General features: G+C 50.7%; 1 protein-coding gene across 1 annotated transcript; it reads left to right on the forward strand.

Annotated features, from left to right (window-relative positions):
• Positions 1-4,040: 4,040 nt before the first annotated feature.
• CCDC92B (coiled-coil domain containing 92B) lies at positions 4,041-12,009 on the forward strand. The gene is made up of 3 exons (XM_047831699.1): positions 4,041-4,188; positions 8,807-8,854; positions 11,414-12,009. The coding sequence occupies exons 1-3, from the start codon at positions 4,059-4,061 to the stop codon at positions 12,007-12,009; spliced, it is 774 nt and encodes a 257-aa protein (XP_047687655.1). The 5' UTR covers positions 4,041-4,058.
• Positions 12,010-22,457: the final 10,448 nt, after the last annotated feature.

A 22,457-nucleotide genomic window follows, 5' to 3' on the forward strand; every position in this document is an offset into this window, starting at 1 on the left:
CATCTATTTCTCCCCGTTTAGGTCTTTTGAACATGTCAAATCTAACATGTCTCAGGCTTCAACTTATCTCCTCTGTAAGTCTGCTCCTCCATCAGTCTGCCCAGCTCCACAAATTCACTCACTTGTACATTCCACGAGTATTTACTGAGTATATTCTATTTGCCAGATACTGTGCTAGGCACTAGGGAACGGGAGGAAACAAAACAGAGACCTTCCTCTTATGTTGCCAACAGTCTGGCAGAGGAAATGGGCAAGAAGCAAAATGTAATATACTCATGTGGTGATAAATTCATGGGAGAAAAACAATGCAGATTAAAGGAGTGGAGAGTGACAGAGGGTTCTATGTTAAATCAGGTAATCAGAGAAGGGCTCTGAGGAAGTAACATTTGAGCAGAGTCCTCAATGAAGGGGAGGAATGGGCCATGGGGGTATCTGGGTGAAGGGTATTCCTGGGAGATGGGACAGCACACACAAAGTCCCTGAGGCAAGAGCGTGTGGCATATTCAGGAAACAGTAAGGAAGCCAGAGTGCCTTGGGTGGAGCCAGCAATGGAAGAGCAGTAGTAGAAGAGAGCAAACAGGGCCAGGGACAATTGTATAGGATCTGGTAAGAATTCTTAAGTGTGATGGGGAACTGTTGGGGGGTTTTGAGTGGGGAGCAGGGAGACGTGATCAGACTTGCTAAAGGAACTCCAGCTGCTGCATGGGAAACAAGGCAGGAGTGGAAGAGAGAAGCCAGTCACAGGCTACCACAGTGATACATCAGAGGGATGGTGGGAGCTGGGACTAGGGTGACAACAATGGAGATAGTGAGAACCGATTGGATTCAGGATGCACATTTTCAAAGGTGGAGACAACTGGATTTGCAGATGGATTGGCTGTGGAATATGAAGAAAGAGAGGAATTAAAGATAACTCCTAAGTTCTTGGCCTGAGAAACTGAGAGAATAGGTAAAAATCAGTGCCATTTATCAAGATGGTGAACAGTGGGCAAGAACATGTTTTTAAGACAGATCACAAGAGTTCAGTATTGGAGCATGTAAATTTGAGGGACCCATTAGACATCCAAATGGTGGTCTTAAGCAGTCAGTCTAGCATACAGGAGAGCGTTAGTTTAGGGGTCAGCATATAAAGGGTAGTTACAGCCATGGGATTGGACAAGATCACCTACAGAGAAATTATAGATTAGAGAAGAGGTCCATTGTGAAAGAGGTCTAATGTGAAAGGTGAGGAAATGTAGAAAGATCCAGCAAACATATCTGAGTTGCCCAAACTGGAAAACTAGGAGACATCCCAAACATTCACCCTCCCCATCGTCATGACTTAATATAATCCATTCCCATGTGCTGCCAATTCTACCCCCAAAATACACCTGGAACCTCTCTTGGTCTTCATCTCCATCATCTGGTCCAGGCCTCTATCATCTCTCACCTTGACCACTGCTCCATTCTCCCAGCTGACCTCCCACATCCATCCTGCCCCCTCTAATCTGCCCTCCCCATAGCAGCCAGAACGATCTTTTAAAAATGCAAATCAAGGGGCGCCTGGGTGGCACAGTCGGTTAAGCGTCCGACTTCAGCCAGGTCACGATCTCGCAGTCTGTGAGTTCGAGCCCCGCGTCGGGCTCTGGGCTGATGGCTCAGAGCCTGGAGCCTGTTTCCGATTCTGTGTCTCCCTCTCTCTCTCTGCCCCTCCCCCATTCATGCTCTGTCTCTCTCTGTCCCAAAAATAAATAAAAAACGTTGAAAAAAAAAAAAATTAAAAAAAAAAAAAAATGCAAATCAAAAAAAAAATTTTTTTAAAGGGGGGTACCTGGGTGGTCCAGTTGATTAAGCATCCAACTTCGGCTCAGGTCATGATCTTGCAGTTCACCAGTTCAAGCCACGTGTTGGGCTCTGTGCTGACAGCTCAGAGCCTGGACCCTGCTTTGGATTCTGTGTCTCCCTCTCTCTCTGCCCCTCCCCTGCTCATACTCTCTCTCTCTCTCTCTCTCTCTCTCTCTCTCTCTCTCTCAAAAATAAATAAAACATTAAAAAACTTTTTTAATGTAAATCATATAATGCCCCTCCTCTGCTTAAAATCCTTTAATAACTTCCCAATTCAGGGGTGCCTGGATGGCCCGGTTGGTTAAGCATCTGATTCCTGATCTCAGCTCAGGTCATGAGCTCATGGTTTGTGGGACTGAGCCCTGCATTGAGCTCTGCACTGTCAGTGCAGAGTCTGCTTGGGATTCTCTCTCTGTCCCTCCCCAGCTCTCTCACTCTCTCTTTCTCCCTCTCTCAGAATAAATTTAAAAACTTAAAAAAAATAATAATAATAATAACTTCCCAATTCATTCAGTATTAATCCAAAATTCTTGGCATAGTTTACAAGACTATGGCCCGATCCTTCTCTTGCTAACCTCTCTTTCTGCAGCCCTCCCCTAATACCTTACACTTCAGTCCTCACTGGCATTGACAAAGTCTCTGTTCCCCGAAAAGACCATGTGAAGCACTTAGCATAAGGCTTGGCACATAATAGGCACACAGTAAATGTAAGCTATCATTATTATCCTACCTCAGGGTTTCACAAATGCTATCCACTGTCTCAAATGTTCTTCTCTTTATTCTTCTAACTTCTACCCCTCCTTCGAGTCTGTATTACTTTTCTATTGCTGCATTAAAGATTTTCATAAACTAAGTGGCTTAAAACAGTATCAGTTTGTTACCTCACAAGTTTCCAAGGATCTGGAGTCTGGCACATTTTAGCTGGGTCCTCTGCTCGAAGCCTCAAAAGGCTGAAATTAAGGCTGGCTGCATTCTCATCTGAAGGCTCAACTCATCACTCATCTGGGTGGCTCAGTTGGTTAAGCGTCCAACTTCAGCTTAGGTCATGATGTCACAGTTTAAAAGTTCGAGCCCTGCATCAGGCTCTGTGCCGACAGCTCAGAGCCTGGAGCCTGTTTTGGATTTTGTGTCTCCCTCTCTCTCTGCCCCTCCCCTGCTTGTGCTCTCTCTCTCTCTCTCAAAAAATGAATAAACATTTTTTTAATCTATAAAAAATAAATAAAATAAAAATTTTTAATGTTCATTTATTTTGAGAGAGAGAGAGAGAGAGAGAGAGAGAGAAAGCATATGTGTGAGTGGGGCAGGGGCAGAGAGAGGGAGAGGGAGAATCCCAAGCAGGCCCCATGCTCAGCACAGAGCCCAACAGAGGGGCTCGATCTCATGACCTCAGCTGATATCAAGAGTCTGGTGCTTAACCAGCTGAGGCACCCAGGTGCCCCAGATTTTGTTTTTAAGTAATCTCCACACCCAGTGCGGGGCTGGAGCTCACAACTCTGAGATTAAGGGTCACATGCCCTACCCACTGAGCTAGCCGGAGCCCCATCCAACTCCTCTTTTAAAAAAGGACTCTGCCACCTGCCTTCAGCCCATAGAGTTCATCTTAGTAAAATACACATCAGATCTTCCTCCTCTGTGACCTGGAAGAGCCCAGGGCCCTGGGTTAAGTTTAAGTCAGAAAAATGGATTTGAACTGGGAGAGGGTGTGCTCTAACCATTATGCTGGTCTACCAGCTGGTGGGTGAGCTGGGATGCTGGTAGGATGGGTTTTTCCACTCCACAACTCCCTCATTTTAGCCATGAGAAAACAAAGAGCCCAGAGAGGGAGAGGGCTTGCCCAGAGTCACACACCTGGTTAAGAAGCAGGCTAGAACCTGCCTCTGTCTCTCTTTATTGACTTTGTTGCTCCATTCGTGTTCCTCCCTGAGAAACAGAAAGGCTAAAGTTACATGCAGGCAGGGGAGTGAAGCCATTTATGTTCCTGGTTCCCTGAAGACCTCTGGTTCTTCATCTATTAAATGGGAATAATCATACTCCCCTGATGACACATGCATGAAGCTTTGGTGAGTAAACGGGGGAGAGAGCTACGGCAGTAGAATTGTCTACCTGGTACCAACAGGAGCCCAGACTGCAGGACATTATGAGGGATCTGAGGGGGGGGGCAGGGCAGATGGCCCCACAAGATGTGGGCTTACCTTCTCGTCTTTCCCCCAGGTGGGGCCCAGGCCTGGGTTGCCATGGATACCGTGTCCCTGGAGCATCAGATCCAGAGTGTGCAACGCCACATCAGCTTCCTGAAAAAGGAGCAGATGGCCCTGCTTCGAGACCTGCACCTGGAGATCCTGAGGCTGCAGAAACGCTGCTCAGGTGAGGCCGGAGGGATGGTGGGCAGTGGGGGCCATCAGCAGTCATCACCATCAGCAGTCTCTGATGGAGTGCCCCCCATGAGCCTCCCTAAACCTCACAACAGACCTGCCAGGTGAGGGTCACACCCCTTTTTCTGATGAGGAAACTTGTCTTGGGGAGATGAGACACGAGTTTTAGAGCAAAGGGCTCTGGTTCAGTAGCAGAAGAAAACCTGGAGCCATTCTTAGGGATTCCTGTCCTTTGCCACTAAGTGTTCATCAAGCACTTCCCAAACCTTGCAAGCCCTCAAGCTAGTTGGGGAGATACGCACACAGGATAGTTGGGGGCGAGGGCCGGGGGGGGTAACATTAAGACTTACAGAAAATGAAGAGGCCCGGGGCGCCTGGGTGGCTCAGTCAGCTGAGCTCCCAACTCTTGGTTTTGGCTCAGGTCATGATCTCACGGTTCATGGGTTCAAGCTCCGTGCCGGGCTCCGCACTGCCAGCACGGAGCCTGCTTGGGATCCTCTCTCTCTCTCTCTTTCTCTCTCTCTGCGCCTCCCCCATGCTTGCTCTCACACTCTCTCACTCTCTCTCTCTCTCAAAATAAATAAAATTAAAAAAAAGAAAAGAAAATGAAGAGGGCCAATGAGAGGTCATGGGTAGGATCATGTTCAGCCTAAGGTGTGGGTGATAAAGGAGACCAGGCACCCCAGGCTGCCCAGAGGAGGGAGCATTTCCACTCCCTGAGGCTGAGATGTAGACCTGCTGAGACACTACGGGGGAATGAGGGTGGAGAAAGCATTCCAAATGAAGCAAATAGCATGGCAAAGTCCAGAAGGTAGGAAATCAAAAGCTCGGGGAAAGTTCTATTTGACTGGATAAAGCTGTGCTTAAGGCTGGTGAGAAATACAGCTGGAGCCAGATAACAGAAGACCTTGACAAGTATCAGGACAGCTAAGAAGTTTGGCCTGTCCTCCTGGGTAGTGGGGAGCCCCTGAAGGTTTCTGAGTAGCATCATGCTCTTTAAAAAACTCAGCAGTTGTATGAATTGGAGGGGGAGGGAGGCAGGGATACCAGTGATGAGGCTGATGCAGTGGTCGAGGGGAGAGATGAAAGGGGCAGAAAGGGGAAGACCAGTGGGAGACAGGGTGAAGGGAAGGACTTGACAACCAACTGGATTTGTAAACAAGACAGAAGGAGGTACCAATAATGAAGCCAAATGCCAGCCCTGACCTCTGCTCTTGGACTTCAGGCTTCAGCTGTCCGGCCCTCTCAGAGGCTAGGCTCTGGCCCAAGTGCTCATCCAGGCCGAGTCCCCAAGTACAGGTGTTAGAGGCAATGACTCATAGAATGGGTCACCTGAAACAGCCCAACCTCTTTCTTATACAACTAGATAAACTGAGGCCCAAAGAGAGAGAGAGAGGGAGAGAGAGCATGCACACCACACAATATGTCAGTGACACAGCCAAGATTAGACCCCAGAGCTGCAGACTCCCAGCTGTGCATGCCTCTTGCAGCTTTCTGCATACTCTCTCCCCAAGATGCTCAGATTTCTACCTCCCTCCCAGCCTCTGCTCATGGGAGGCTCCCCATTCTCCAGAGGGAAACTCAGTGACCTGCCTGGCTTCTCACTCTGGCTTCAGAGCCTGGTCGTCCTGACTCTCGGCCCCCACGCTGTCCTTGGCTCCATATACAGATTCAGCTGCTACATTCCTAGGCCAGGCTCCCTGCAATCTCCCCGGAAGCCCGGATGGCATCAGGGGCCAGTCCATGGGTCAGGGATGGCCCATGCAGACTCACTCCTGCCTGATGCCACTTTCTCATTGCAATAACAACATTAAAGGAAAATCAGGATGAGTGGACCCTAAGACCCTATAGCTCTTGCCCTGATTTCTTTTTGCTTTGCCTGAATTCTGAAGACCTGGGTCCTTCCACTCAGGACACAGGCCAGGACCCCAAAAAAAGTGTAATAGGCAGGAACAGCCCCCACCACCCTCCTCAGCCTGCTATGGGACTGCAGCCTCTCGGTTATTGATTCAGGAGATAAAAATAACACTGGGTTGGCCTGAAGCAGCCACTACTGGGGCTGAAATACCTGAATAAGGCCCTTCTTCCAATGGGTAAAAGAAAGAGGAGAAAGGAACAGAAAAAAGAAAATTTTTTTCAAGGGGATTAAACAGGGACTTAGATGGATGCCTGGTTGGCTCAGTCAGTAGAGCATACAACTCTTAATCTTAGGGTCATGAGTTCAAGCCCCATATTGAGCATGGAACCTAGTTTTAAAAATAAAACAAATTAAGGGGCGCCTGGGTGTCTCAGTTGGTTAAGTGTGCAACTTTGGCTCAGGTCATGATCTCACAGTTTGTGAGTTCAGGCCCTGTATCCGGCTCTGTGCTGACAGCTCACAGCCTGGAGCCTGCTTCAGATTCTGTCTCTCCCTCTCTCTCTGCCCCTCCCCCACTCATGCTTTGTCTCTCTCTCTCTCTCTCAAAAATAAGTAAACATTAAAAAAACTTTTTTAATAAAAAATAAATTTATACATATACACTTATATACATATATGTATATATATACGTATGTGTGTGTATATATATACACATATATGTATGTATATATGTACATGCATATACATATGTAAACAGGGAGGGTGCCTGGGTAGCTCAGTCAGTTAAGTGTCTGACTCTTGATTTTGGTTCAGGTCATGATCTTATGGTTTGTGAGATCAGGCTCTGAGCTAATAGCATGGAGCCTGCTTGGGATTCTCTCTCCCTCTCTCTCTCTGTGCCCCTCCCCCGCTCATGATCACACTCTCTCTCTAAATAAATAATAAATAAACTTTAAAAAATACAAAAATAAACAAGGACTCAGAGGCTGGGAAGCAGATGGGAGAGGGGATGAGCTAGTATAGGAACCAAGTGGGCAGGGCTTCAGAAAGAGGCTGCCAAAAAGCGGTGGCACTCAAAATGAAGGGGTTCTAAGAGGTGGGTGGGCATATTCTGGTTGGTGGGGCAGCCTGGATGATAACAAGATCTGCCCCATGTATTCAGCACTGACTCAGCCCTGGGTTGGGCCCTCTGTCTATTTCTCTAATTTAATCCTAACAATAGCCCTTTGAGAGGCAGGTGCAATTTTGTCCCCATTTCACAGATGAGAAAACTGAAGCCCAGAGAGGTGCTGTCACTGGCCCAAGGTCACACAGGGTATCTGACCTCACTGCATGCCCTTCTAAAGGGAAGATGGGCAGGGAGATTTGATGGATGGGGAGTGGAGCCCAACTAGGATTCTATCTCCTCTCCCCCAACTTCCTGGTGAAGAGTGAAACCAGCCCCACGGGGAGTTAGTGGCAGAGCCAAAATCCCTTGAGCTACTCCAGGGCCTTGCAGGAGGGGCCAAATTGGCTCCAGGAAGCCCTGGAGGGTGGAGGCATCAGGGTCCTCCCTGGGGCTCCAGGAAGGAGGTTCAGACTCAGGTCACAGCAAAAAGCCCTAGCAACAGTTGGCCTCCCAAGGGAAGAGCCAGGTGAGGGCCCCACAAGACTAGACTGTGTAGGTGCTGTGGGCATTGATGCCAGAGATGTGCTACCTTATCCCACTCCCAATTTCACACTTCCTTTAGGCATCTGACTGCACCCCTGCAGGAACACACACGTGCTCCAGGACAGGTGCTTCCTGTCACCAGTTGCTGCTGGGCTCCATCCTGCCCTTTTCCCAGCTTTTGAGCCTTGGTGGAGTCCAGGGCGCTGGGGTGGGGCTGAAAAAATGATCAAACTCAGCTGACTGAGGAGCAGAACATTCTGGGCTGTGAGGAATGGGGACTGGGCAGACAGGGAGCTGTGTCCCCCCCCCCCCCCCCCGTGGTGGCTGGGCTGCCAGTGAGAGCCCAGGAGGAAACCTCTCCTACACCTCCTACACCGGTCCCTTAGCGGACTGACCCCGCCCCCTCAGCAAAAGCCAAGTGCCATTCAGGACTTCTGTCACCAGGTGGCGCTGTCCCCCTTGAAGCCCCTCTTCTTACCCTGTGGAATATGGCGGAAAACAGGGCTGAAAAACGAGCTGGACTGATGTTCAGAAAATAACACAGGCACGACAGTACTGGCTGTGAAAATAGTGAAACGCATGTGCCCTATTGGTAAATAGCCACTGTCCTGAGTCCCCCTCCAGTGCCTGCAAGCAGCCCAGACACTTCGCACGTGCACCAACTAAACACTAAAGGGGCTGTGCCCTGCACAGCAGGGGTCTTCCAGAAGGGCTCTGATTTGTCCTCATGTTAGATAATTTATGTTACCTCTGGGAAGGAGCTAGTACTCCCCCCCAGGCCCCTCAGTCCCACAGGGATGAGCTAACCTCCAAACGCAGGCCACTGCACTTGCACTGGCAAGATCTCTGGGCTTAGAATCAGGCCAATCAGGCTCAGGCTGTGCCTTGCACCTGTCTTCACTTCTTCCCCTCACTGGACTGCAGTAAAATAGGTAAGGGAGATGGTTTAGATGGTTTCTAAGGATGCTAATATTGTCACTTTTACTGAGCTGTGATTCCCTGATCTCTCTCTCTCTCTCTCTCTCTCTCTCTCTCTCTCTCTCACACACACACACACACACACACACACACACCACTACCTTTTATTTTCTTTCCCCCCAGAACTGACTCATGACCTGGAGATGAGAGAGGCCCAATCTCACCAGCAAGGTAAGAGAAGGATGACTGGTGGGGAAATAGCATGGGGGCCCAACAGGTTACCTTTTCCCCACCACTTGGTGGGACCCAAGCCTTCTCTGTCCCCAGTCCAGACTCGGGGGACTGCCACTCCTCAGCTTCTTCAGCAGAGTGAAGGATGTCAGCCCCACTTACCTACTCATCTGGGTGACATTGTGCAGTGAACAACCTGTACCACCATACCTTGTATCCATGTCTCTGTACAAAGTAGGAAAATGAAGGCAGGAAGGAGATGGTATCTTGGAAGTCCACCTGATCAACCTCATTCCTTTCTGTGACCCACCTCCCTAATCCTTCCCATCCTTGCGTAATTGATCTCTACAGTCAGTGTCCACACCCTCCAAGATGCTGAATGCTGAGATGCAACACAATGGCAATGGAGTCCATGGCTTCAAGGAACATTGTCTAGTTGAGGAGAAAAAAGAAACGCGTCAGCAAATCCTTCATTTTCCAAAAGCGTGACTTCTTCCCATTGTAGCAATTTCACTAAAATATCTGTTTACAGATTATTACTTCCCCCATAAAATGGAGGTGGGGGGGGGGGAGATGGTGTTCAATGGAGATGAAGTTTCAGTTTTGCAAAACTCACAACAATGTGAGTTTACACTACTGAACTGTACATTTAAAAATGGTTAAGAAGGTAAACTTTGTGTTGTTCTTTTGCTACAATTGAAACTTTTTTTTTTAAGGGAGGGGTTCCATTGTTGAGATCTTAATCACCAAAGTTATGTGATCTCTGAGAACTGGGACTGGATGTTATCCATCATCTCCAAGTGCAAGACATGGAGAGGGACTCAGTGAATGCTTAATTTAAAATGAATCACTATGTAGTCTTTCTTAGCAGAGAGGAAGTTAGCTGGGAATGGACTCCCTGCCATACTGATGTGCTGCTCATAGATCAAGAGCACCTGGGTGGCTCAGTTGGTTGAGTGTGGAGCATCCGCCTCTTGATTTTGGCTCAGGCCATGATCCCAGGGTTGTAGGACCGAGCCCCATGTTGGGCTCTGCAGTGAGCATGGAGCCTACTTGAGATTCTCTCTCTCCCTGTGCCCCTCTCCCTTTTAGGCGCTCTCTGTCTAAAAAAAAAAAAAAAAAAGGCTACATACGAGACCAAGACTTAGGTATGGAGAAGGCTGGAAATTTTAAGTAAAATACTGAAAACCCTACAAATCCTTTCCGTATTTGCTCATAAAGTTCTAAACATTTATAGACTTGAACGAATTCTACCTACTTCTTTAAGTGGCAACACGGGCAACCTCTTCATGCTTGAGTGCTTGGAGGAAGGAGGCATACATCCCAAACACCAGTTCTGTGACAACAGCAACCTTCACCCCACCTCTGAAAGGGTTTCCTTCCTCTGAAAGGGTTTCTGGGGTCATCTGAGCTCAAGGAACTGCCCAGCATCCTGGTTTTTGTCCTCTCTCTCAGGGGGGTGGACAGCTCCCTTTCTTTGTCCTCCTACCATTTGGCTGGTTTTCATATCCTTTCCTGAGTCACCTTTTTGGCTACCTTTTGTCACCTTTCAGCCATCTATGTCTCTACAATCGCTCACATGTGTTAATCCCAGGATATGTTGCCGGCTGAAATGGAAAGAATTAGGATCCAGGAGGCAGGGGTCCTCAACTCTGGGGGCACATTAGAATCACCTGGGAACATTGAAGAAGTACCAGTTCCCAGGTCCAATCCCAGAGATCCTGATTCAATTGGTCTTTGTTAGGGCCCAGGAAACTATGTTTTAAAGCTCTCTGGGTTGTTCCAATATATATACAGTGTTGAAACCCAGCGCCTTGGGCAAAGGCAAACAATAAAGAAGTAACACAAAAGAAATTACAAAATGTAACAAATGCCCTATGAAAGAAACAGCAAGGTTCAGGGCACACTAATTGCCCTTTCTCACCCACATTCCCAGGTCCCAAGTCTTTCAGTCCCTCACTTTTGCATGTCTCTCCTACCTCCTACCGCGGATGGGGCTTTTGTACAAGTTGTTCCTCTCTGCACAGCACCCTTCTCTCTCCTCTTCACTGCTTAACTCCAGCTCATTCTTCCAACTCATCCTAGCCTAAGTGGTTCTTCTGCTGAAAAGCATGAAGGTCACAGTATCCAGTTAGTTGTGGCATTGGCACATGTCACTGATGCAACCTCACATGCATTTGTGATTATGTACTATACCTCTCCCACTATGCTTTCTGTAAGCTTCATGAGGAATGTTTTATTATCCACCATATCCCCAGTGCGTAGCACAATGCATATAGTAAGGGCTCAACAAATATTTGTGGGTGTGCATGAATACTGGTCAGGGAGGGTTTTGCATTTCAGCTGAGACCTGAAGAATTAGAGGAGAGACCAGACGGTAGGATAGGTGCCAGGGCCCCGAGGAAGCGACCGGCCTGTGTAGCCAACGAGTGGGAGTGAGGGAGAGCGCGGCCGGACGGGTGGTCGGGGAGGTGCCGGGCTCTGTAACGTGGCTCGGTGAGCTGTGCAGGGTCGGCCAGGCGGAGGCCGTCACCTCTCCTCTCCATCTCCCCTCTCCAGAGGCGGCGTCCCGGGAGCTGGAGAGCAAGTGCCGCGCACTGGAGTCGCAGCTGGCGGCGCGGGCGGCCGCCAACGCCGAGCTGCGGCGGGAGGTGGCGCAGCGCGAGGCGCTGGTGTCTGCGCTGCGCTGCAGCCTGCGCACGGAGGAGCGCCGCTTCCTGGAGGAGCTGCGGCGCCGCAGCCACCGCGCCACGGTGCTGGGCACCGAGCTGCAGAAGCACACCGAGGCGGCCGCCTACCTCTCCTGTCAGCTGCACGCGGCGCGCCAGAGACTGCAGACTCCGCGCCCGGGCCCCGCCGCCGCCGCCGCCGCCACCGAGCCCCGGCCCCGCCGGCGCGCACAGCGGGCCCGCCGGCCGCCCGCCGCCGAGGCCGCCGCCAAGGGCCCGGGCCGGGACTGGGCCGCCTGGGACCGCGCGGCCCGCGCCCTGGACGACATCGACCCCATGCCCGATCCCGCGCTCTTCCTCTACGCCCGGAGGCCCCCGCGGCCCAGCGGCCGCAGCCCGCGCCAGCCGCCTCCCCAGGAGCCCCCGGACCGAGCCGGCCCGCCGGCCGCGCCCAACCCGCCCAGCGCGCCCGGGGAGCCGGAATAGGCGCGGGGCTGCGGGGTGGGGAGTGGGGAAGGCCGGCCCGGCCTCCGGCTAGGGACGCAGCTCGGGCCGCGCACGCACGTCCCGGGGGCCGCGGGAGCCGGCGCTCCTCCTGGGAGCGGACGGAGGCGGCCCCAGCTCCCCTAGCCCGCCCAACCTCCCCCGCCTTTTGTATTGTCCTCCCCCGAGGGAGCTCCTCCGCGGGGCTGCGAGAGTGCACCTTTTTTGTGGAGAGGGCTTGGTGTACGGATGCTGATCAGTTCTCCACCCTGTTGCAGGGAGGGGAGGGGGCGGAGGTCACGCCCTGCCCCGGGAAAGCTGACAATCGTTGGACGGGAGGGGGAAGGCTGGGATGGCCTACAAAAGGAACGCAGTGGCACTTAGCACCCCTAGGCCTCCCAGCTCCCCCGTCGGGCCTCCCCCAGCCCCGCACGGCTGCCCTGCCCGCCAAGCCTTCCTTCGAGGGGAGGCTCGAGCTAGGGGCTAGCGGCTGGACCTTTTTCCTCTGATGCCGCTTCTCCTACCCCTACCCTGCTGATAGGTCCTTACCGGTGAGCACCCAACACTTTAGAGGCATTTCCTGCCAGAGCCCCTGGTAGGGAAATTGTGACGTGATGGAAGTTTGAACTTCTGGAAGGTAGCACCCATAGACCCTTGGAGAGGAGTACAGAACGGGTTTGGTGACAGAACCTGGTCTAGAGCTGTCTCCAGTTCAGTCCTTTCCCAGGATGCTCATCTAATATTTAGACCCCGGAGCTGCGCTAGGGAAGCGAGGGGGACACTCCTGAGTCCCCTACGGACATACGGACATACGGACATACGTACGGCTGTGGAAGGAAGGGCACAAAAGGCCGTCCCCTTCCGGATGCAGCTGGGAACCTGAAGGCTGCCTTGGGAGCTTTCCTAGTCCTGTTTATTGGTGCTAATTTTGCCCAGCTGCACCCAGAGCCGGGAAGAAGGGCCGGGTTCTTGGAAGTGGATGTAGTTGAGAGAGGTTTGAGTTTGCTGGGGTGGGGGGAAGGTAGGAGCACAGGTTGGTCCCCTCTAGGGATGCCCCTGATCCTACCAGAACTGACAGTGGCCGGGTGCATCTGTCTAGGATAGCCAGTAGTGAAATGGCAAATGAGACACCCCACATCCTAACTACTTGCCCCCAGCTCCCCTCTCCTGACCAAAGGCAGGAAGTGCAGTTCTGGTCTAGTGTGGCCCCCACCCCAAGCCCAACCCCTAGAAAGACAAACCCCTAGAGCCCCTTCCCCCATGCCATGCCTCCTCTGATGGTCCTAAGTGCCTGTGAGGTCTTCCAGGGGCTGCTGAGGGAGGGTGGGGGGCAGGGAGAAGCCCTTACCTCTGTCACAAGTAGCGCGTCCTGGCAGATCCTGTCCTGACTGAGGCTGAGCATTCTGTGTGTCACCCAGGATCTGGGAGTTGAGCAGAGCCAGTCTCCAGGGGTGGTGAACCCTTCTTCCATCACCGTCCCTGTGATGAACAGGGGGAACCCCCAATCCTGTCCTCTTTCACTATGTTGGAGGGAGTGGGAAATCCCCAAGAATCAAAACCAGTGAGCACACTCTGGGCTCCCACAAATATGCTGTCCTTTCCCAGCTGATTGCACTCAGGACTGCTGAGACTGCGCAATAACTGGGCCTCATCCGGGCGTCCAGCCCCTGGAATGCAGATGCCCAAGGTGTGGATGCCCTTAGGACAGACAGGACAGACAGTGCTCTCTCTCACTCAGTCTCCGTTGGGCCACAGTGTTGGCCTGGAGTCCTTGCCCTGCCCTGGCCTCTTACCCTTCTCTCCTGCCCCATGGTTGTGCCTCTGCCCTCCGTGTCCCCCCTCAAGTGTGTGTGACTCACTGTACCCCTGGTCCCGTTGCCTCCCTTTCAGAGGTGCCTGTGTGAGGAGGCCTCTCTCCTCTCTTGGCTGCACTCTCCTGAAGGGACCCAAAGGACTGTGGGAAGGAGGGAAAGGGTGTCTTTCTAGAGCAACCCACCTAGATCCTGAGCTTCCACAATCACACTTTTGGGGTAAACAGGGTGACTTTGTTATGTTGATTCTTCTACAGAGATGGTGAAGTACTTTATCCACCCCACCCCCACCCCCCCACCCCCCCCCCCCCCCCCCCCCCCCCGCCCACCTACTAAAAGCCATAGCTATGCCTGCCTGGCCTCCCCCAGCTCTATAGCAATAGCCCTTCCCCTTCCCTCCTGGGTACCCAGGGTGTCTAGCCAGGGGGCCTCCACCACACCCCTCCCCCAGGGAGCCTCCGGCAGCTTGTCTGCCTCTCCCCAAGTAACCCCATCAGCACCTCCAAATTCCTGTCCCTCTTCTAGCAACCAGAGATAATGACAATTATTTGTGGGGTGCTTGGAGATCCCCCAGATGAAAGGTTCTGAGTGCTGGCTGACTTGCTGACTCTCACCTGAGGTGTTGAGGGTCTGGGAAAGGAAATAAGCCCTCCTCCTCCACTTAGCAAGCTGGGGGGAGGGGCTGAGGGCTGAGGCAGATGGAGGGTTCCAATTTTAACCAATTCCTCTTCCCCATTCTTCTAGAAATAACGGACTGAGGACTTCCCTCTATCCACCTGCCCCACGTGCAGCAGAATGGGACTGGGAGTCAGTAGCCTGCCCTTGGCCTAGGAGCCCCAAATTCTTTAGCCTCCAGCTCTCTCCCTCTCCTAGCCTGGGGGACCCACACTGCCAAAGGAAAGACCGCTTCCCATGAGCCCCTGGAATGTGTGGGTGACTAGAAGGGAAAGGATCGTGTCTCCTCCCCGCTCCACTCTTCTCTGCAGCACCATGAGTCCCCACTGGGGAGGGGCATGCTGACAAGAACACTCAGGGCCCCCCCCCCCCCGCCCCCGCCTCGAGGTGGAGTTCCAGCCACACACCAAGTATGGATAGACCCAGGAAGGAGAGCTGCAAGTGGGGACCCCTCCCTGTTCTGGAAGCCAGCCAGGGACAAGTGGCCAATGCAACATGAGACTCTATACCCCTGCCCCCCATATCCCACCCACAATGGCCTGCAGATTGGGGGACCACTCCAGGGCTGAAATGGGGTAGCCCTTCCCCAAGCCAGAAGCAGAGTAGAGGTCTCCCCATGGAGAAGAGGGAGGCCAGGAGGGTGTGGAACAGCATCTCCTTAGTGCAAAGAGCTGGGGATCTCTAAGCACCCTCTCCCTGAGGTGCCAGCCTTGAATAGGGACATGCAGGGCTTCCACACCACCTGGCAGGAGCCCCATTGGTGGGGCAGAGGGATCCTGCTCTAAATTCTCTGTTGGCTGCGCTTTTTAATCCAATGCTTTTCAGAGTGTATTCACTCACCTACAGAAATAGAGCCCTGTGCTTTAGGGGTGACTGTCATATGCCTTATTCTTAATAAAATATCTGAAAAACACACACGTCAGACCTCTTCTCTGTGGGCACTCTGCCCTACCCGACCTCTGTTCCTGCAGGAGTGGGAGAGGATGTGGAGGACATGGTGGTTTCGGAGGCCGCCTGTGGGTTAGGTGAAGTCTGGGAGCTGAGACTTTGAGTCTTCTCACTGGATATTCCTCACAGGCATAAGGCACTCATCTGAGGCGTCCCAATGCTCAGGCTAGCCCTGTCCCTCTCCCCATGGCACCCCAAACCGAATGAACAAATGAGACCTTAGATCTGAAGCTTCTGACTAGCGTTGGGAGAGAGAAACCGGAAGGACTCCAGGCCTGGAATTGCCCAATGTCTTGGCAGGGAAGAGTCCTGCGGTTCTGGCATCTTTGGCCACGCTGGTTCCCCTTTCCTGACACCCACGCCCATCTGATCCGGCTGCAAGAAGCCCAGCATCCAGAGATGAGCCCTATTCTTATCTTCCACTAATGAGGGTTATCCTGAGACTGCATTCCGGGAGCTCAGCACACCCAGCACCCACAAGGATTTAAGCCCGAGTGTTTTCCGTATGGGTCTATGTTGTGGAGAAAAAGCAGCAGCTCTACATTCGGGGAATTCGGGGAAAATACTGGTTTGCCTGCAACCCTTCTGATAATAGGACCCATTGCTTCCTTTTGGGGAACTGCTCTCCTGCTATCTCTGATCCCCGTGTTGGGGAGGGGGCGGGTGCTGACTCTACCCACGTGACCCAGGTAAAGTAAGGCACACTGATTGGTTTGGAGATGGGCTCGTGACTCAGTATGAGCCAATGAGACTCAATCTCAGGACTTCCGCTGGAGCCATTCATTCAACACACCAAGTTAGATGCTAGGGATCCATCAGTGAACAAAACGGGACTATAGGGAAATAGACACGCGAGTGGCTAAACGGCGGAATATCCGCCTGGAGGTCTGGCGTGTTGTTTGCTATCGCAAGGGATAAGGGTGCCTGAATATGAAGCTTTCATACCAGAAGCAGAAGCAGGAGAGATGGAGACAATTCCCGACAATTAAGCTGCTGGATCCAGCTATGCCTTGATCCCACGTACCTGTGCCCTTGTCAGTTATATTGACCAATAAACCCCTCCTCCTCCCGTACTTCCCCCCCCCCCACTTTTGTTTTTAAGTGGTCAGCATTAATTTGTACATTTTTTAACTTTATTTTTTTGAGCTAGTTTTAAAAAAATATTTATTTATTCAGGGGGAGAACGCAAGCAGGGGAGGGGCAGAGAGAAGGGAACAATGGATCCTAAGAGGGCTCTGCGCTGACAGGCTGACAGCAGAAAAACCTATATGGGGCTCAAACTCATGAAACCCGAGATCATGACCTGAGCCTAAGTTGGACCTTCAACCGACTGAGCCACCTAGGTGCCTGGAGCTAGTTTTAGACTTAGAGAAAAGTTGCAAAAATAATACAGAGTTCCTGTATACCCTTTATCCAGCTTCCCCTAATATTAACATTTTACTTTATCATAGTACAATTAAAACCAAGAAATTGACATTGGTACATGATTAGTAAGACCACAGACTTTAGGGGTGCCTGGGTGGCTCAGTTGGTTGAGTGTCTGACTTCGGCTGGGGTCATGGTCTCCTGGCTCATGGGTTAGAGCCCCCAGTGGGGCTCTGTGCTGACAGCTCAGAGCCTGGAGCCCTCTTCAGATTCTGTGTCTTCTCTCTCTCTCTCCCTCTGCCCCTCCCCCACTTGCACTCTGTCTCTCTCTCTCCCTCTCTCTCTCTCTCTCTCAAAAATAAATAAAAACATTTAAAAAAGAAAAAAGAAAAAGACCACAGACCTTATTTGGATTTCACCAATTTTTTCACCAGTGCCCAGTTCCAAGTTTTCTTTTCTTTTCTTTCTTTTTTTTTTTTTAAGTTTATTTATTTACTTTGAGAAAGTGAGCAAGCTGGGGAGGGGCAGAGAGAGGGAGAGAATTCCAAGCAGTCTCCACACTGCCAGCATAGAGCCCAATGTGGGGCTTGAACTCACAACCTGAGAGATCATGACCTGAGCCAAAATCTAGAGTCAGATGCTTAACCAACTAAGCCATCCAGGAGCCCCTGTTCCAGGTGTTCTATCCAGGATCCCATTGCATTTAGTTGCCTTTCCTTAGTCTCCTCAATCTGTGACATACTTTTATCCTTGTTTATTTATTTTTAAATGTTTATTTATTTATTTTGGAGAGAAAGAGTGAACACAAGTGGGGGAGAGGCAGAGAGGGGGAGACACAGAATCCAAAGCAGGCTCCGGGCTCTGAGCTGTCAGCACAGAGCCCCACACAGGGCTTGAACTCACAGACCACAAGATCATGACTTGAGCCAAAGTCCAACACTCAGTCGACTGAGCCACCCAGGGGCCCCTGTGGCATGCTTTTTAAAGCCATTTTGAGTGTGGTTTCACTGGCTTGTTAGCCCCAAAAGTAAGAACAAATAATAAGTGTGGGGGTGGGGGTGGGGGGATAGGTGGACCACAGTCAATAAATTACATGAATAAAATATTTGTAGAGCTCTAGGGAGGGGGTAACCATTTCCAGCTGAGACCATAAAGGAGTTTGACAGAAACAGTGATATCTGAGCTTGACTGTAGACCTGGGATGGCTTCCACATCTGGCCTATGACACTCTTCCCAGGGAAGTTGGCATAAAGAAAAGATAAATGACTTACTCAAGGTAAGTAAGGAGGTTGCAGTGAAGGAGTCAGGGCTGGAGCTAGACTTGAAGTCACATGTATTGATTCCTACTCAGTGTGTCCATATGGAGCAGGCAGGCATGGGGCCTGGGCTGCCCCATTACAGTTCCTTGCTCTAGCCTCTGGGGGATCAGATTTGAACTCAGGATGGGCTAGGACCAGACCTGTAGCGGTTCCCATTCTGAGAAGTGTGGCCCAGGTGTCTGCTGGTCTATTGCCTTTTATGAGAAGGAAAGCCCAGCCCTAGATAAGCATTTACCCAGGACTCTGGGGTCCCGTGTTCAATTCGAGAAAAAGGAGAGAAGGAGAAGAGAGAGAAGGAATTGGCCTTAGGGTCCCCTCACAAACCTCTGAGGGAATCTCGGCTGACCCTAGCCCAGAGAGATGGACTGTGCGATGTTTTCGCCAGATAAGTCAGAGATTATGCATGCAAACCCCTCATTTTACACATGGAGGACTAAGCCCAGGGCATCTCTATGACTGTCATCCCCTCCCTCCTGCCAGTTCGGCCCACACAGATTTGGGGTGGAAGAAGGTGAAGCATTTCCTCCCTATGGGTCACTAGAGTCAAGCCAGTGAGGTAGAGGACTCTCTCCTGCAATCCAGGAGTTTGGGTTCCTGCTCACCTCTCCAACCTGCTGGGAACTCTGAAAAGGAGAAGGGAAATAGGAATGCCCAGCCGAGTGGGTGTATCCATCATCACACTAATTAGGGAGGTGGGAGGCTTTAGGCAAGCTCATTATGCAGTCTAGGTCTCAGTCTTGATAAACCTCCCTTCATACTTAGCATCTTTACTCAGGAGTGTCACCCAGGCAGCCCTGAGGATGGGGACTATGTAACAGAAGCCTGCTAGGGAAAGGGGCAGGGGATCCGTGGAAGCTAAGTTGCACGTTCTTAGGCTGCTGAGACTGGTTAGTGATTAGGCCCATGGACACGTTGGTCACTAGCACCCATGCTGACCAGTAGGCACTCAGCTCCTGACCATGGAGAGGATGGTAGAGGAAGGCTAGGGCATGGTACAGGCTGATACATCTCCAAGGCTCAGCCTGGGTCTCAGCCAGGTATTGTGGGAATGATCTGAAGCTCTGGATAAAAAAGTCAAAGCATACAGTTTGCAAAAGGGATGTCAGACATTACAAGGAAAACCCACATATTATTAACAATGATGGGGGGCGTCAAAGGTGAGCCCCTGGGTTGCTAGCGACATTCTGTCCTCAGCGTCCTGTGGAGCCCTCACAAAGGACTGCTTAGTGCTCTCTACACCCAACTCATTCATTCAACCAGCAAATGTGCATTAAGCACCTACGCTGCACCAGGCTTTGGGAAGATGCTGGAGATGCCTAGATAAATAAGGCATGGTCTTGCTTTTAAGAAGTCCCCCAGTCTAGCCGCTGGATGCCTCACCTGAGAGCCAGACATGCAAGCTTGGCCAAGACAGTCTCGGTTTATGCTGCTTATCCCAATGCCATTATCAATAGTGTCCACTTTCGCTCTCAAAAGTGTCCTGGTTTGGAGAATAAATTACATGGTCACCTTAACCACAACATAATGTATAGGCACTGGTGGAAACAGTTGTGGAAAGTGGCGGGAGTAGTTGCTGTAAAGACCATGATGAAGAGGGGCGCCTGGTTGGTTCACTTGGTTAAGGAGCCGACTCTTGAGTTCAGCTCAGGTCATGTTCTCACAGTTCTTTTTTTTTTTTTTTTTTTTAATTTTTTTTTTAACCTTTATTTATTTTTGAGACAGAGAGAGACGGAGCATGAATGGGGGAGGGGCAGAGAGAGAAGGAGACACAGAATCGGAAGCACGCTCCAGGCTCTGAGCCATCAGTGCAGAGCCCGACGCAGGGCTTGAACTCACGGACCGCGAGATCGTGACCTGAGCTGAAGTTGGACGCTTAACTAACTGAGCCACCCAGGCGTCCCAATGTTCTCACAGTTCTTGAGCTCAAGCCCTGCGTCGAGCCTTGCAGCACCATCAGCACGGAGCCCGTTTGCAGTTTGCAATTCTCTCTCTCCCTCTCGCTCTGCTCCTCCCTCCCTCAAAATGAGTAAATATATATATTTTTAAAGACCATGATGAAGAGACATGGGTGGAGGCAACCCGAAAGCAAGAAGCTACTTAACATGTCATTGGAGGTTAGACCACTAGACTACCGAGAAAATGGCCAGAAGATGATGCTTTTTTGTGTGTATCTGTTTTCCTCTCATCAGGCTTACTCCTCCCAGCATTAAAATTGAGCTACGTTTCTGGTTATGAGTAACGTCACCAACATGGAAGGGGCTTCCACGTTCAGCTACACTGGACTAGGTACGGTTCTCCACATTCCTTGAACTTCATGGATACAAACAAAGTACCCATCAGCTGGGAGACTGGTTAAAAGAACATAATCGAGCCATAAAATGCAATGAAAAGGCTCTTTGTGTACTGATATAGAACAATCTCCAGAATGTATTGCTAAGTAAAAAAATCAGTGTAAAGAATAGCAGGTACGGGGGCACCTGGGTGGCTCAGTCTGTTGAGCGTCCGACTTCGGCTCAGGTCACGATCTCACAGTTTGTGAGTTCAGGCCCCACATCGGGCTCTGTGCTGACAGCTCACAGCCTGGAGCCTGCTTCGGATTCTGTGTCTTCCTCTCTCTCTGCCCCTCCCCTGCTCATGCGCGCATGCGTGCTTTCTCTCTCTCTCTCTCTCTCTCTCTCTCTCTCTGTCAAAAATAAATAAACATTAAAAAAAATAGCAGGAACAGAGTGTTACCATTTGTGTAATTAAAGTGAAAAAATATGTACACACACTCACACTCCTATATACAAAGAATATAAAAGAACTGGTAACCTTGGTGGTCTGGGGCAGGTGAGATTTTTACTGTATAACCTTTCGTACTTTTCGAAAAAATGTTTTATTTATTTTTGAGAGAGTGCAAACAGGGGAGGGACAGAGAGAGAGGATCTGAAGTGGGCTCTGCACAGACAGCAGCGAGCCCAATGTGGGGATCAAACTCACAAACCATGAGATCATAACCCAAGCCAAAGTCAGACACTCAACTGACTGAGCCACCCTGGTGCCTCTGTACTTCTTGAAATTTGAACCATGTGAATATGTTACCTATTTACAATTCTAAATAAAATAAAAGTGGGGACAAAATAAATAACCTGAGTGAATAAATTCCCAGAGTCCTTCCTTCTGTGTCTGCCCATATGATTCCTCTGACTTGCTTATTAAAACTCATCTTACCCTTTGAAACTCAGTTCAAAGCAGCCTCTTTCCAGAAGCCCTCCCTGACTGCCTTGCCTGCACAGTCAAAACAACCTTCTTTAAAGGCTTTTATTCTGCAATCTTGGACATGAAGCTGCTCTGTGCATCTCACTTCATCCACCAAATTGAAATTTCTCCTGGCAGTGACTGGCTCTGATTTTTTCTTTCTTTTTAATTTTTTAATATTTATTTATTTTTGATTTTTAAATTTATTTTTTTTCTCTTTAAGTTTATTTTTTTTTAACGTTTATTTATTTTTGAGACAGAGAGAGACAGAGCATGAACGGGGGAGGGGCAGAGAGAGAGGGAGACACAGAATCGGAAGCAGGCTCCAGGCTCTGAGCCATCAGCCCAGAGCCTGACGCGGGGCTCGAACTCACAGACCGCGAGATCGTGACCCGGGCTGAAGTCGGACGCTTAACCGACTGAGCAACCCAGGCGCCCCTTTAAATTTATTTTTGAGAGACGAGAGAGAGAGAGAGAGAGAGAGAGACAGAGACAGAGACAGAGACAGAGAGACAGAGAGAGACAGAGTGCAAACGGGGGGAGGGGCAGAGAGTGGGAGGTAGGATCTGAAGCAGGCTCCAGGCTCTGAGCTGTCAGCACAGAGCCCAACGTGGGGCTCAAGCTAACTGCAATACCATGACCTGAGCCTAAGTTGGACGCTTAACCGACTGAGCCACCCAGGTGCCCCAAAAGTTTATTTATTTTTGAGAGAGAGACAGAGACAGAGAGACAGAGTGTGAGTGGGGGAGGGGCAGAGCGAGAGAGGGAGACACAGAATCAAAAGCAGACTCTATCTAGGCCCTGAGCTGTCAGCACAGAGCCCAGGAGGGGCTTGAACTCATGAACCATGAAATCATGATCTGAGCCGAAGTCGGATGCTTAACCGATTGAGCGATCCAGGCACCCCTGGGTCTGATCATTTCTGATCTTCCTGAAGCACTGAGCTTTTGCAAGACTGAGTGAATCACAAGTGTTTTACACTACCCAACGTGCTTTGATGACCACTATCTCCTCACAACAGTTAGGTGAGAGGCTAGACAGATGGGTGTTTTTATTTGACAAATGAAGCTCCTGAGCTTCATTTACTGGGGTGAAA

The sequence above is a fragment of the Prionailurus viverrinus genome, chromosome E1 (genome assembly GCF_022837055.1).
Source record: "Prionailurus viverrinus isolate Anna chromosome E1, UM_Priviv_1.0, whole genome shotgun sequence".
In the NCBI taxonomy this organism is placed as follows: Eukaryota; Metazoa; Chordata; class Mammalia; order Carnivora; family Felidae; genus Prionailurus; species Prionailurus viverrinus.